General features: G+C 36.8%; 1 protein-coding gene across 4 annotated transcripts in view; it reads left to right on the forward strand.

Moving 5' to 3' along the window:
• Positions 1-12744, forward strand: part of TDRD5 (tudor domain containing 5) — a 109847-nt gene that overhangs the window by 74882 nt on the left and 22221 nt on the right. For 3 of the 4 annotated variants that reach the window (XM_077901877.1, XM_077901880.1, XM_077901878.1), the window contains 3 exons: positions 432-575; positions 7448-7658; positions 11960-12560. In XM_077901877.1, coding sequence (XP_077758003.1) covers positions 432-575; positions 7448-7658; positions 11960-12204 — 600 coding nt within the window. In that variant the 3' untranslated portion in view covers positions 12205-12560. Of the gene's footprint in view, positions 1-431; positions 576-7447; positions 7659-11959; positions 12561-12744 lie in introns of those variants that run through there. The other variant, XM_077901879.1, reaches the window with a different exon arrangement.

A 12744-nucleotide genomic window follows, 5' to 3' on the forward strand; every position in this document is an offset into this window, starting at 1 on the left:
TATTGCATTAGTCTTGTAATATAATCTCTGGATCTCTGCATTGAAAATATTAGCTAACATTGGGCCTATTTAAAATTTATTTTCCACTGGTTATTATAAGAAATATCTATAGTTCTTCCTTATTATTTGTGCCATTTAAGTACTTAGATGATCATGAAAAATCATCTGGCCATGAAAATAGTATTGAAGAAAATACTACAAACCAGAGTTGTGTTTGTTTTAATGAATCTGTGTATTCCAAGGAATTCAGGATATTGGAGAGTAAATATCCCCAATAAAACAAGGGGAAGAGTCACACTGATACAGAAACTTAATAAACACCTTTTCTTGATTAATCGGCTTTGTCTCCTCACCTTTACCTTGCCCAAGTTATTTTGTTTGTATCATGTGGCACTGTATCTTAGTTTATTCTTACAATTTTTTCTCCATAGGATTGGTGCTTTTCTGCACCCAAAGATATATGGGATGATTCATGGCAACCTTCAAGCCTTGTGAATGGAATGAAAGTAGAAGTTCAAAAACAAGAGGAACTGAGTGCGCAGGAAAAAAATATTGGTACAACAAGGAGTCAAAAGGTTAAGTGTCTAATGAATGCTACTGTGACAGATCTCATGAGGAAGTTCTTTCATTTTTAGAAAGTAGAAATCTGGTTAATGATCCCTATTTGGTGGAATACAGATACACAAAAAGTATGTTGATTTTTAAAATAATTTCAATCAGCTGTATCTCTTCAGAAGAAAATCTTGGGGATGCCTGGGTGGCTCAGTGGTTGAGCGCCTACCTTTGGCTCAGGAAGTGATCCTAGAGTGCTGGGACCAAGTCTGCATCTGGCTCCCTGCAGGAAGCCTGCTTCTCCCTCTGCCTGCGTCTCTGCCTCTCTTTCTGTCTCTCATGAATTAATAAATGTAAAAAAAAAAAAAATCCTAAGCCTAGAATTGCACGATTGATAAAATTTCTATGTTAGAAATACAGTAAACAGGTCTTTTCATATAATTTAGCCAAAAATATAAAGCTCTAATATCTGTGATATCATCTAGTCTACTTTTTTCTTTTACACTGCTGTGGCAGAAAGCACAAATCCTGGAACAAAATCCATTTATTTTGTGTTTCTCAAATATATTATGAACATCCTGAAAACAGCAGGACAATTTGTGTGAATCATGAAATCTAGTCACTAGGCCTCTGCATTTTCATGTGTCACATTGAAAATAAAGGACTCAAGGCTGGGAGACTTGTTGAAAAGCAGATTTGTGGAAGGTGAGTTTTCTGATTGATGTATCTCCTATTTTGTAGGAAAGCATTGATAAAGTATGCTGTGTTATATAGAACACTCTATTCCAGAAATGCAGGTTGCTTAACAGCATAGATTTAGTTTTAGGATAACACCTCAACACTTCAGAAAAAAACCCAGTACCCATTAGAAATCACACCCCTTTCCCATACTCCCACAGCCCTAGGCAACTACTAACCTGCTGTCTCTTTAGTTTTGCCTATTTGGGGCATTTCATATAAATGTCATATAATATGTGGTTATTTGTGTTGTGTTGTTTCCTTTGCTGTGCAGAAGGTTTTTAGTTTCATGCAATCCCACTTGTTTATTTTTGCTTTTGTTGCTTATGCCTTTGGTTTTATAGCCAACAAACTATTGCCAAAACCAGTATCCTAAAGCTTTTCTCCTACATTTTCTTCTAGGAGATTTGTAGTTCCAGGTCTCAGGTTTTTAAGTCTTTAATCCGTTTTGGGTCAGTTTTTGTGTATAGTGTAAAATAAAGGTCTAATTTCATTCATTTGCCTATGGATATCTAGTTTTCCCAGCATCATGTGTTGAAGAGACTGTCCTTTCCCCATTGTGTAATCTTGGCACTATTATCAAAGATCGGTTGACTGAGTATGTGTTTTCATTTTTGGGCTCTCAATTTTATTCTTTTGGTCTATATGTCTGCTATATGCCAGTCCTATAATGTTTTTTTATTACTGTGACTTTTTAGTATATTTTGAAATCAGGAAGGGTGATCCCTCCTTTTTTCCCTCTTTAAGATTGCTTTGGCTCTTTGTGGTTTCATATGAATTTTAGGATTGTTTTTCTATTTTTGTAAAAAAATGGTATTGTCATTTTGATAGGAATTGCTTTGAAACTGTTGATCACTTTGGGTAGTATGGAAATTTTAATATTCTTCCAGTCCATGAATATGGAATATCTTTGCATTTATTTATATCTTCTTCCATCAGTGTTTTATAGTTTTCACTGTACAGGTATTTTACCTCCTTAGTTGAATTGTTCCTTGGTATTTTATTCTTTTTGATACTATTGTGAATGGGATTGTTTTCTTAATTTCCTTTTCAGGTAATATCTACACCCAATGTGGGGCTCTAACTCAACCGACCCTTGAGATCAGCCCCTAGAGTTGCATGCTCTACCAACTGAGCCAGCCAGGCACCACTTTTTTTTTTTTTTCCTTTTCAAGTAGTTCATTTTTAGCATATTGAAATGCCACTGATTTTTGTTGACATTTGAGTATTCTCCTTATTAGTCTAGCTAAAGGTTTGTAAATTTTATTTATAGCTTCAAAAAGCTAGCTCTTGGTTTCATTGTTTTTTTCCCCCCTATTCTCTATTTCATTTATTTTTACCCTAATTTCTGTTATTTCATATGTTCTGCTAACTTTGGCCTCAATTTGTTCTTTTTTTAATTCTTTTTTTTATATAAAGGTTTTATTTATTTATTAGAGAGAGAGAGGGGGAGAGATTGCATGCATGAGATCATGAGTGGGAGGGGAAGGGCAGAGGGAGAAGCCGACTGCCCTGCTGAGCAGGGGGCCAGACCTGGAGCTCCATTCCAGGACTCTGGGACCATGACCTGAGCCAAAGGCAGATGCTTAACTGACTGAGCCACCCAGACATCCCCCCCTTTTTTAATTCTTTAGGGTAAAAAGTTAAGTTGTTTGTGATTCTTCTTTATTCATGTAGGCATTTACTGCTGTAAACATACCTTTGTCCACATTTGCTCAGGTCATGGTCTCAGGGTTCTGGGATGGAGCTCCATGCTTGGCTCCCTGATCAGAGGGTTCGTTGCTCCTTCTGACACTTCCCACCTGCACTCCCCGACTCACCACTTGTGCTTTCTTGGTTCTCATTGTGATGTTTCCCCTGATTTTTGGTATGCTGTTTTCATTTGTCTCAGGATATTTTCTAGTTTCCTTTTAATTTCTTTTTTGGCCCATTGGCTGTTCAGGAATATGTTTTTTATTTTCGCAGGTTGCTAAATTTAATCTTCCTTTTTGATGGATATTTTCCCTGAGTGTTGAATTTTAGGGTGGCAATTTTTTTCTTTCAACTCTTTGAAGGTGTCATACTATTATGTTCTGGCTTTGGTTAAATTGTCAGCTGTCACATCATTGCTCCATTGATAGTGATGTCTTTTTTCTCTGGCTTCTTTTAAGATTTTTCTGTCTTTTGCTTTAAACTCTTTGATAATGATATATCTAGATGTAATTTCCTTTGAATTTATTCTGCTTGTGGTTCACTGAGCTTATTGAAGAAGATTGATGCCCTTCATCAATTTTAGAAAATTCTGGCCTATTTATGTAATCAAATACTGCTTTTCCCTCATTATCGCCCTCCTGTTGGCATTCCAGTTATCCACGTGCCAGCACTTTGGCCGAATCCCACATGCCTGTTGGGCTCTTTTCTCATGTTTACATTCTTTTTTCTTTCTTTCCCCTGTGTCTCAGTTTGGAGATTTTCTATTGATTTTTCCAGAATACTAATCCTGTCATCTGTGGGATCCATTCTGCTGCTAAACCCACACATTGAATTCTTTTTTTTTTAATAAATTAATTTTTTATTGGTGTTCAATTTACCAACATACAGAATAACACCCAGTGCTCATCCCGTCAAGTGTCCCCCTCAGTGCCCGTCACCCATTCACCCCCACCCCCCGCCCTCCTCCTCTCCCACCACCCCTAGTTCGTTTCCCAGAGTTAGGAGTCTTTATGTTCTGTCTCTCTTACTGATATTTCCCACACATTTCTTCTCCCTTCCCCTATATTCCCTTTCACTATTATTTATATTCCCCAAATGAATGAGAACATACACTGTTTGTCCTTCTCCGATTGACTTACTTCACTCAGCCACACATTGAATTCTTAATTTCAAACATTTTTCAGTTCTAGAATGCCCATTTGATTTTTTTAAAAATAAATTTGAATTCTCTGTTTAAACTCTCCACAATTTTTTTTGTTACTTTCTCTATATTCTTGATCATGTTAATCATAATTACTTTACATTTTTATTCAGATAATGCCAGTATCTGAATCATCTTTGGGTACGTTCTCCCTCCCCCCACCCCATATTTGATCTTGTTCTTTGATCCTGTTTTTTTAGCATTATTGGAGGGGAGGAGAAAATGGGAAGCATACCTCATGGGTTTTTTTTTAATTTAATTTTTGACGTTATGGATAAAAAATTGTAGAGGCTCTGGATGAGTTATCTTCCTCCAAGGCAGGTTGAGTTGTCTTGTGGCTGGCAAATACCAGCCAGTCTAATAACACGTATTGAGGTTTGGTTTTAGGCTTTGTTAGGATTGCTGTATTTTCCTTTTGTCCTTACTTACTCTTAACACAGAATCCTTTGGGAATCTCAGCTGAAACCCTTGGTGGGGCTCAGACTCTATCCTCTGTCTCCTCAGCTTTATAAGGTATAATTCATATTCCATATAGTTACTCATTTAAGGCATACAGTTTAGTGGCTTTTAGTATATTCATTAGTCCACTAACCTATTGTGCATTTGTCACCACAAAGCAATTGTAGAACATTTTCATTATCACCCAAGGAAACCCTGTATCCCTGAGTTGATACACTATCAGACAACTGCTCATCTACATTCTGTCTCCATCGATTTGCTTATTCTTAAGGACATTGCATATTACTGGAATCAATAGAGTATGTGACCTTTTGTGTCTGCTTTCTACCATAATATTCTCAGGGTTGATCATGTATCAGTACTTTATTTCTTTTTGTGGCTGAATAATCTATTGTATGGAGAGATCACATTTTATTTATCCATTCGTCAGCTGATGGACGTTTGAGTTGTTTTCAGTTTCTTGCTATTATGAATAATGCTGCTGTGCCATTCATATACATGTTTTTATGTAAACATATGTTTTAAATTTTATAAGGTACATACTTAGGAGTAGAGTTGCTAAGCCATATGGCAACTCTTTAATGTTTTGAGGAGTTGCCAGACTTTCCCAAATAGACGTTTCTACCAGCCATATAAGAGTGTTCCAGTTTGTCTATGTCCTTGCCGGTACTGTTAGATCTATTTTTTAAAAAATCATAGCCATCCTAGTGGGTATGAAGTTGTGTGTTATTGTGGTTTGGGGCTATGCTTTTGATTGGATATGTTAATCATGTTTCTTGAAAGTCAGTCATTTACCTCTAGTTCCATAAGATGTATTTTCAAATAACTGTGATGGAGGCAGTCATAACTAAAGAGACCTAAATCTGGTAGAATGATACTTCTCAAACTATAATGTGTCTAGATTCCCTTAGAATCTTGTGAAAGTGCAGATTCTGATTAAGCAAATTTGGCTGCGGACACAGGTTCTGCATATCTAACAAGCTCCCAGGTGATACTCCTGGATGGCAAACCACACTTTGAGCAGCAAGGCTGGAGAACACTCTTTGGAGAAAGAACCGTGATTGTCAATTAAGTGCTCAAGTTGACTGCAGGCACTTGCTTTCAGAATGTCATACAAATTTAGAGAGCATTCACCTGTGTTTTCCCCCCCCCCCCCCCGATTAAGAAGCTATCAGAATGCATCTTAAATATGTTCTGACAATGCATCTTTCTTCAAAATCATATTAGTGAGGGAAGAAAAAGGATATAGCCTTAAAAATTTGTTTCTGATTTCATTTTTTGTTAAACTACTGAAAATAGCAGGGCGTAAACACTTGGTCTGGGTTCTGTGAAGTCAAGGCCTTAGCCTCACCACAGACTAAAGTCTATAGGTTTGTACATGTTACCTTTTGGAGCTTCAGTGTTTCCATCAGCAAAGACCTATTTAGATAGTGATCTTTCAGTTCTGTAGCTTTATCCTATTAATATATTTACCTAACTTTGAAGCTTTATTGAAAGAACTCACTAATGTTCAGCTTCATTCTGACTGAGAATAACCTTACAGAGGATAACTGAAGCACGCATGAGTTGCATAAACCAAGTAAAAATTGGAATCTGGACCTTTGATTTCCTAAAGTAGTATATTGTATGGCCAGTATAACTATTTGGAATTTGAGTTTCATTTTTGCTGTCAAAAGAAAGGCTACACACATATCCCTTTGCACACTGCATAACCATATAAACCACATTCATGCCAGCCATATTTGAAAATGAGGAATTTTTTTGTTATGGAATAAAAAAGGAATGCCAACTGATACTAAATGTCTACTACATATATGCCTGAAGGACATTCAAAGCTTCCATTTTCTGTTTGTATAATTACTGGTTCAGTTCACTCAGGGCAGATCCCAGACTGTCGGCAGCCTGGATGGGATTGGGCTCGCCTTAGTCATAGTAATGCCAGCTAACATCACAGAAGAGAAATGCTAAGTTACCATGGAGTGTATCTACTTCAGCAATGACTGTATGGTAGGATATAGGATCTGATGGTTAAAATTTGATATTCTGTTCACTTAACTTCAAATTTAGTCTCCATATGGGATGTTCCTCTTTTTCTCTCAAACCCTGGTTCTTAATACTCCATTTTGTCTCATCTTCTGAGGAGCCTGCCTTTAACTACTTTGTGTTCTCCTTAGTGTGCACACTGCAGATTGAGGGTAGTGCCTCCATTCATGGCTGGCAGTGGGACATACACTATTTCCCTGAGGACAGTGAGCTTAGGGACAGGGATTCTATCCTATAGGGAGGTGTTGAGGTGGGTCCGAGAGAACACGGACTGGGCTGAGTTCCCATCTCTGCTTTGTCACCTACTGGTTGACACTGGATAACTCAGCCTCCTGTGAAAAGCATCATGCTAGGTGAAAGGACCATAGTAAGGAAGACCTGACCCCTAAGCTGGAGCGGTCATGCTGAAATTTAAATGAAGAAACCTGTACAGATAACCTGGTAGTGTGCTGACAGTGAGTGTGCACTGTGTTTTCCTGCATTTCTATTTCCCACCACTCTTCCTCAGCTCTGTGCGGCAGCTTTCACTACCATATTTGCTCATAATGCATATTCAGTCAGTGTGTCTTGAATTGATGGTCACTAAGTTAGAAAAGGACTTGTTTTTTTCTAGAGAGTAACTAGGTTCTTAAAAGTGAGTAGTTTTATTAAGTATGATATGAAAAATACTTGTACATAACTAATGAACCCAAACAGGGTTCATTCTTCCTGTTATACTGACAATTACCTTACCTGCTTTGCCCTACTTTTTCCATACTGCAGCAGCCAAACTTAGAAAGTTCTTCGGATTCTCCCACATTGCCCAAGTTGGAGGAGTTCTACATTTCTCTGGTCGAGTCACAGCAGTCAGCAGAAGGGAGTCAGTTTGAGCCTCGTAGCATTCAGACTCAGGTGAAGCAAATGCAGCTGTCCACAGCAGCCCTCAGCACAACTCCTGCGGCAGTTGATTCTCCAGAAAAACACTCTGGTTCAGGTAGGTTAACATATAACTGACAAATACAGTGGTTTGTCATGCTGCTAACTTGAAAAAATTGCTGACTTTAGCATTTGTCTCAAGTCCTTACACTATTTCTGGGGTCAATTGTTCCCTTCTATTTTTCCATTCCTTTTTTTTTTTTTTTTTCTTTCAGTTTGGTTGAGTTAGTGTTACATACAGTAGAATTTGTCAGTTTTTGAGTGTATGGTTCTGTGAGTTTTGACATAGGTATGCTAGTCTTGTAACCACATGGTTGTGGCATAGAACAAATCCACCAGTTCTTTGCATCTCTCTGCAGTCATTCCCTCACCTTGCTTACTGGTTTCGGGCATGTTACTTTCTCTTTTCTAGAATTTCATAGAGAACCATACATTATATAATTTTTAAGTCTGACCTTCTTCACGTAGCATGATGTTTTAGAGATTCATTTATGTTGTTGCCAGTGTCAAAAGTTCTTATAAACAGATTTGAACCATTATGAAAAAAAGCTGTGAACATTCACATATAGCTCTTTGTGTAGACATACTTAGTACATACCAAGAAGTAGAATTGCTGGTCACATGATCACTACATGATTAACTTTTTAAGAACTGCCAGTTTTCCAAAGTGGCTCTTCCATTTTTTTTGTATTCGCACCAGTAATATATGAAAGTTCTGATTGCTCCATATCCTTGCCAACATGGTATTATCAATCTTCTAAAATTTTGCCATCCTCATATGTGTGTAGTGGTATCTTACTGTGGTTTTAATTTATATTTCTCTCTGTCAGTGAGGTTAGCCATCTTTTCATGTGCTTATATGTAATCTATAGATATTCTTTAGTGAGTTGCATGATCAAGTATATGCTCACTTTTTTGGATTGCCATCTTTTCATTGATTTGTAAAAATTCTTTATTCTGGACACAAAAGCTTTGTCAGATATGTACATTTCTGTGTGTGTGTGTATCTCACAAATATTTTCAAGTGTGTGACTTCTTTAACAGCATCTTTGGAAGAATAAGTTTTCATTTTGATGAAATCTGATTTTTTTTGTGTGTGTCCTGTTTAGAAATATTTCCTAACCCAAGTACCTGATTTGCTCTTACCTTTTTTTTTTTGTGAAAGTTCTATAGTTTTAGGTCTTTTTTTTTTTTTTTTTTTTTTTTTTTTTTTTTTTTTAGTTTTAGGTCTTAAAGTTATATCTGTGATCCAATTTGTTAATTTTTTAGTTATTGTGTACATTAATATTATGGTATGTAAGGATCAGTGATTATTTTGATTGCATATAAATATTCAGTTTTGTTGAAAAGGCTATCCTTTTTTAAATTGCCTCATAGCTTTGTCAAAAGTTAGTAGGCTGTATATGTGAGGGCCTATTTCTGGACTTTCTATTATATTTTAATGGTCTCTATATGTTTATATACCACTGCCTTGATTAGTGTGGCTTTATATGTCTTGAAATCATACAGTTTTGTGCCCTCCTTCCTCCCCATCACATATTTAATCCCCCCTCCACCTTCTGGTAACCAGTTTTTTTTTTCTTTCAAGTTTTTATTTATTTATTTATTTAAAGGTTTTATTTATTTGAGAGAGAGAGAGAGAGAGAGAGCATGAGTAGGGAGGGGGAGAAGGAGATGGAGAGTTTCCAGTTTACAATTTAGTGATTCAGCTCTTCTGTATGTCACCCAGAGTGTTCATCACAAGTGCACTCCTCAATCCCTATCACATGTTTTACCGATTCCCCCGCCCACCTCCCTCTGGTGACCATCATTTCTAAAGAGTCTGTTTCTTGGTTTGCTTATCTCTTTCTCTCCTTATGCTCCTTTGTTTTTATTTCTCAAATTTCACATGAGTGAAATTAGATGGTACATATCTTTCTCCTGCTGACTTATTTCAGGTCACATAATCCTGTCTGGCTCCATCTATGTCATCACAAAAGGCAAGATTTCATTTTTCTTATGGCTGAGTAATATTTCATTGTATATGTGTGTGTGTGTGTGTGTGTGCGTACGCACGTGTGTGTGTGTGTATGTGTATACACATACATACACACTACACATCACATCTTTCAGTCCGTGGACGACGCTTGGGCTGTTTCCATAATTTGGCTATTGTTGATAATGCTGCTATAAACGTCAGGGTGCATGTATCCTTTTGAGTTAGTATTTTTGTATTCTTTGGATAAATACCTAGTAGTACAATTGCTGGATCATAGGGTAGTTCTATTTTTAACTTTTTGAAGAACCTCCATACTGTTTTCCAGAGTGCTGCAGCAGATTGCATTTCCACCAATAGTGTGAGAGGGTTCCCCTTTCTTCATATCCTTGCCAACACCTGTTGTTTTATGTATTACTGATTTTAACCACTTTGACGGGTATGAGGTGATATGACATTGTAGTTTTGATTTACATTTCCCTGATGATCAGTGATAATGAGCGTCTTTTCATATGTCTATTGGCCATCTGTATGTCTTCTTTGGAAAAATGTTTATTCATGTCTTCTGCCCATTTTTTAATTGGATTATTCATTTTTTTGGGTGCCGAGTTGTATAAGTTCTTTATGCATTTTGGATACTTCATCCTTTATCAGAGATGTCATTTGCAAGTATCTTCTCCCATTCCATAAGGTGCCTTTTAGTTTGTTGATTGTTTACACCTTTGATGTGCAGAAGCTTTTTATTTTGAAGTCCCAGTATATTTTTGCTTTTGTTTCCCTTGCCTCCGTAGACATATCTAGAAAGAACTTGCTATGGCCAGTGTCAAAGAGGATACTGCACGTGTTCTTCTCTAGCTAGATTTCTAGCTGCCTCTTCTCTGGTACTTTCCTCCCACAAATTCCAGACACCTTGGCCTCCATGAATTCTAGACTTATCTTTTAAGCCCAGTAAGATCTCCGGGTGCAGTTTGAATTCTCCCTTCTTGTACTGAAGCCTGGAAGCTATTTTTCAGCCATGAATAAGGCCCTCATAGGTCTCACTTCATTTGTTTCCTTTCTCTTAGGGATTACTGTCTTGCATGCTTGTTGTTCAGTGTATGAAAGCTGCTGTTCCATACATTTTGTTCAGTTTTCCAGTTGTTTAAAATAGGAGAGATGGTTTTTCAGTCCCTGTTGAATTAACATCATATTTAGAAGCAGTTTTGCTACTCTTTTAAATTCTTTGATCATGATACCTTGCTTTCATATATTTATACCTTTTAAAATCTGAACTTGCCAAATCTTTATGTAAAACCACTTATTTTATTAGAACTCACTCGTTCTTTTCCTCTCTAGTGGGCATTAATTATAGCTTTATGATCAGAGTTTTACTTTTTGGAATACCCTGTCAAATTCTCCTTGAATGTAGTAATTCATCACAAATGTACAGAACATATACCACATGCTACTATGTTAGTTACTAAAAATGCAAAGATGAATAAACATTTTAAACATCCTGAATAAACATAAAGGATTATGCCTGTATTTTCTCTAGATTTTTTGAAATCTGTGTTTTTAAGGTCTAGAGCAGTACTTTTCAAATGTAATCATGCTGGTGCCAGTTTGCGAAATGTTTGTGTTGATGGACAACACATTAGCACATTATGTAGCTCCTGTGTTTTTGTTTTTTTGTTTTTTAATGCAGAACTTTCTTGAAGGAAGCAGTGTGTTTGCTTAGATGGTGGCAAAAGCTTCTTCTCTCATTGTAGGCAAGTAAAAAAAGAGTTAACAGATCAGTTGCTTCAGTAGCACTGGTCTGGAGTACATGTGTGACAATGCCCAGCATTCCCTTCCTTGGTTATTTGGAATTTTTGGCATTGGAGTTCCAAGATTTATTTCATTTAAAAGATTCTTCTTAGTTAAAACTAATTCCTAAGGAATTTATTTTATGGCTGATAACTGTCTTTTGGAACTTCTTACAAACATCTTGGTCAGTTTTGTTTTTACACTGGTACAGACTAAAATTGAAACCACTGTGACAATAGAAAGCACCTGTGAGACACCATTGTGGTCACTGCTGGAAAGAAAGAGGACTCTTCCCTGGAATTGAAATTATACCCTATTTATTTTTATGATGTCCTAGAAAGAAATTTTCCCTTCTCGGTTCATAAGTACATTCCCCCCTTATTCTGACAAGGATTTATTTCCTCTCCGTTCCCCATTCTCATTTCCTTTCCATTTGTTGACTGGTTTCTGAGTCTTACCTCTCTAATTATATAACAGAAGAATGTCACTATCTGACAGAAGATGATTGTCACACAAATTAGTAAAGATCTAGAATGGGAAAGTGAAGACAATGAGCATGAGAACCCCTTGAAAAGACTTGTGTTTTCTTTCTTTTTCAGTGGAGAGCTCTCCAGAGAGCCTAAAGAATGATTTCTCTAGTAGCCATGCTATTACAGTATTCAAAGATAAGAGTCATGGAGCCATGGACCAGCTCTCTTTGATTTTGTCTCCTGAGCACCAAATTTCCCAGAAGCTCTACATTCCTCGGAGTACAGCCACTGCTGCCTTAGGAGCTGCTGCACGGTTAGCCACCTCCAGGAGACTCTTACACTGGTACCCCAGTGTGAAAAGGATGGAAGCATGAGGGAGGAAGTAGGGGAGAAAATAAACCAGGTGCTTTAGGGCCTGGTGATTTCCCAAGGCCTGAACAAGGAGGAGGTTTTGAGACAAAACACTTTTTTTTAGTTGATGCCTTTGTTTTTCCGTGTGACTATATGTTAACTTTTATTATGCTAACAGTCCACTTTGTTGTGTAAGTATTGATATGTAATGTCTTAATTTTTATTGACAATGTTTCTTATTCTGCATAGTTTTTTTCACCTTAGTTTAATGTAGTAGCTTAAAGGAGTTTTTATTTTTATTGTTTTTGTGTGTGTGTGTGTTTCTATAAATGTTTTTCTTGTACATATCATGACTGATAAATGAAAACTGAAAAACTAATGTTTTGTGATGCATATTTAGCAAGACAAAAATGATCTCAGATCGTTATCTCCAGAAAAAGGATGTCTGAATTGTAAGGCTGCGTTTTCTTTCTCATTTGAAATTTTCTATATTATAGAGATGATCCAGGGCTCCAATTCTTACCATTATTATTTCTTTGAAATGCTAGGATCAGTGAGAAAAT

This window comes from Canis aureus, chromosome 6 (genome assembly GCF_053574225.1).
Source record: "Canis aureus isolate CA01 chromosome 6, VMU_Caureus_v.1.0, whole genome shotgun sequence".
In the NCBI taxonomy this organism is placed as follows: domain Eukaryota; kingdom Metazoa; phylum Chordata; class Mammalia; order Carnivora; family Canidae; genus Canis; species Canis aureus.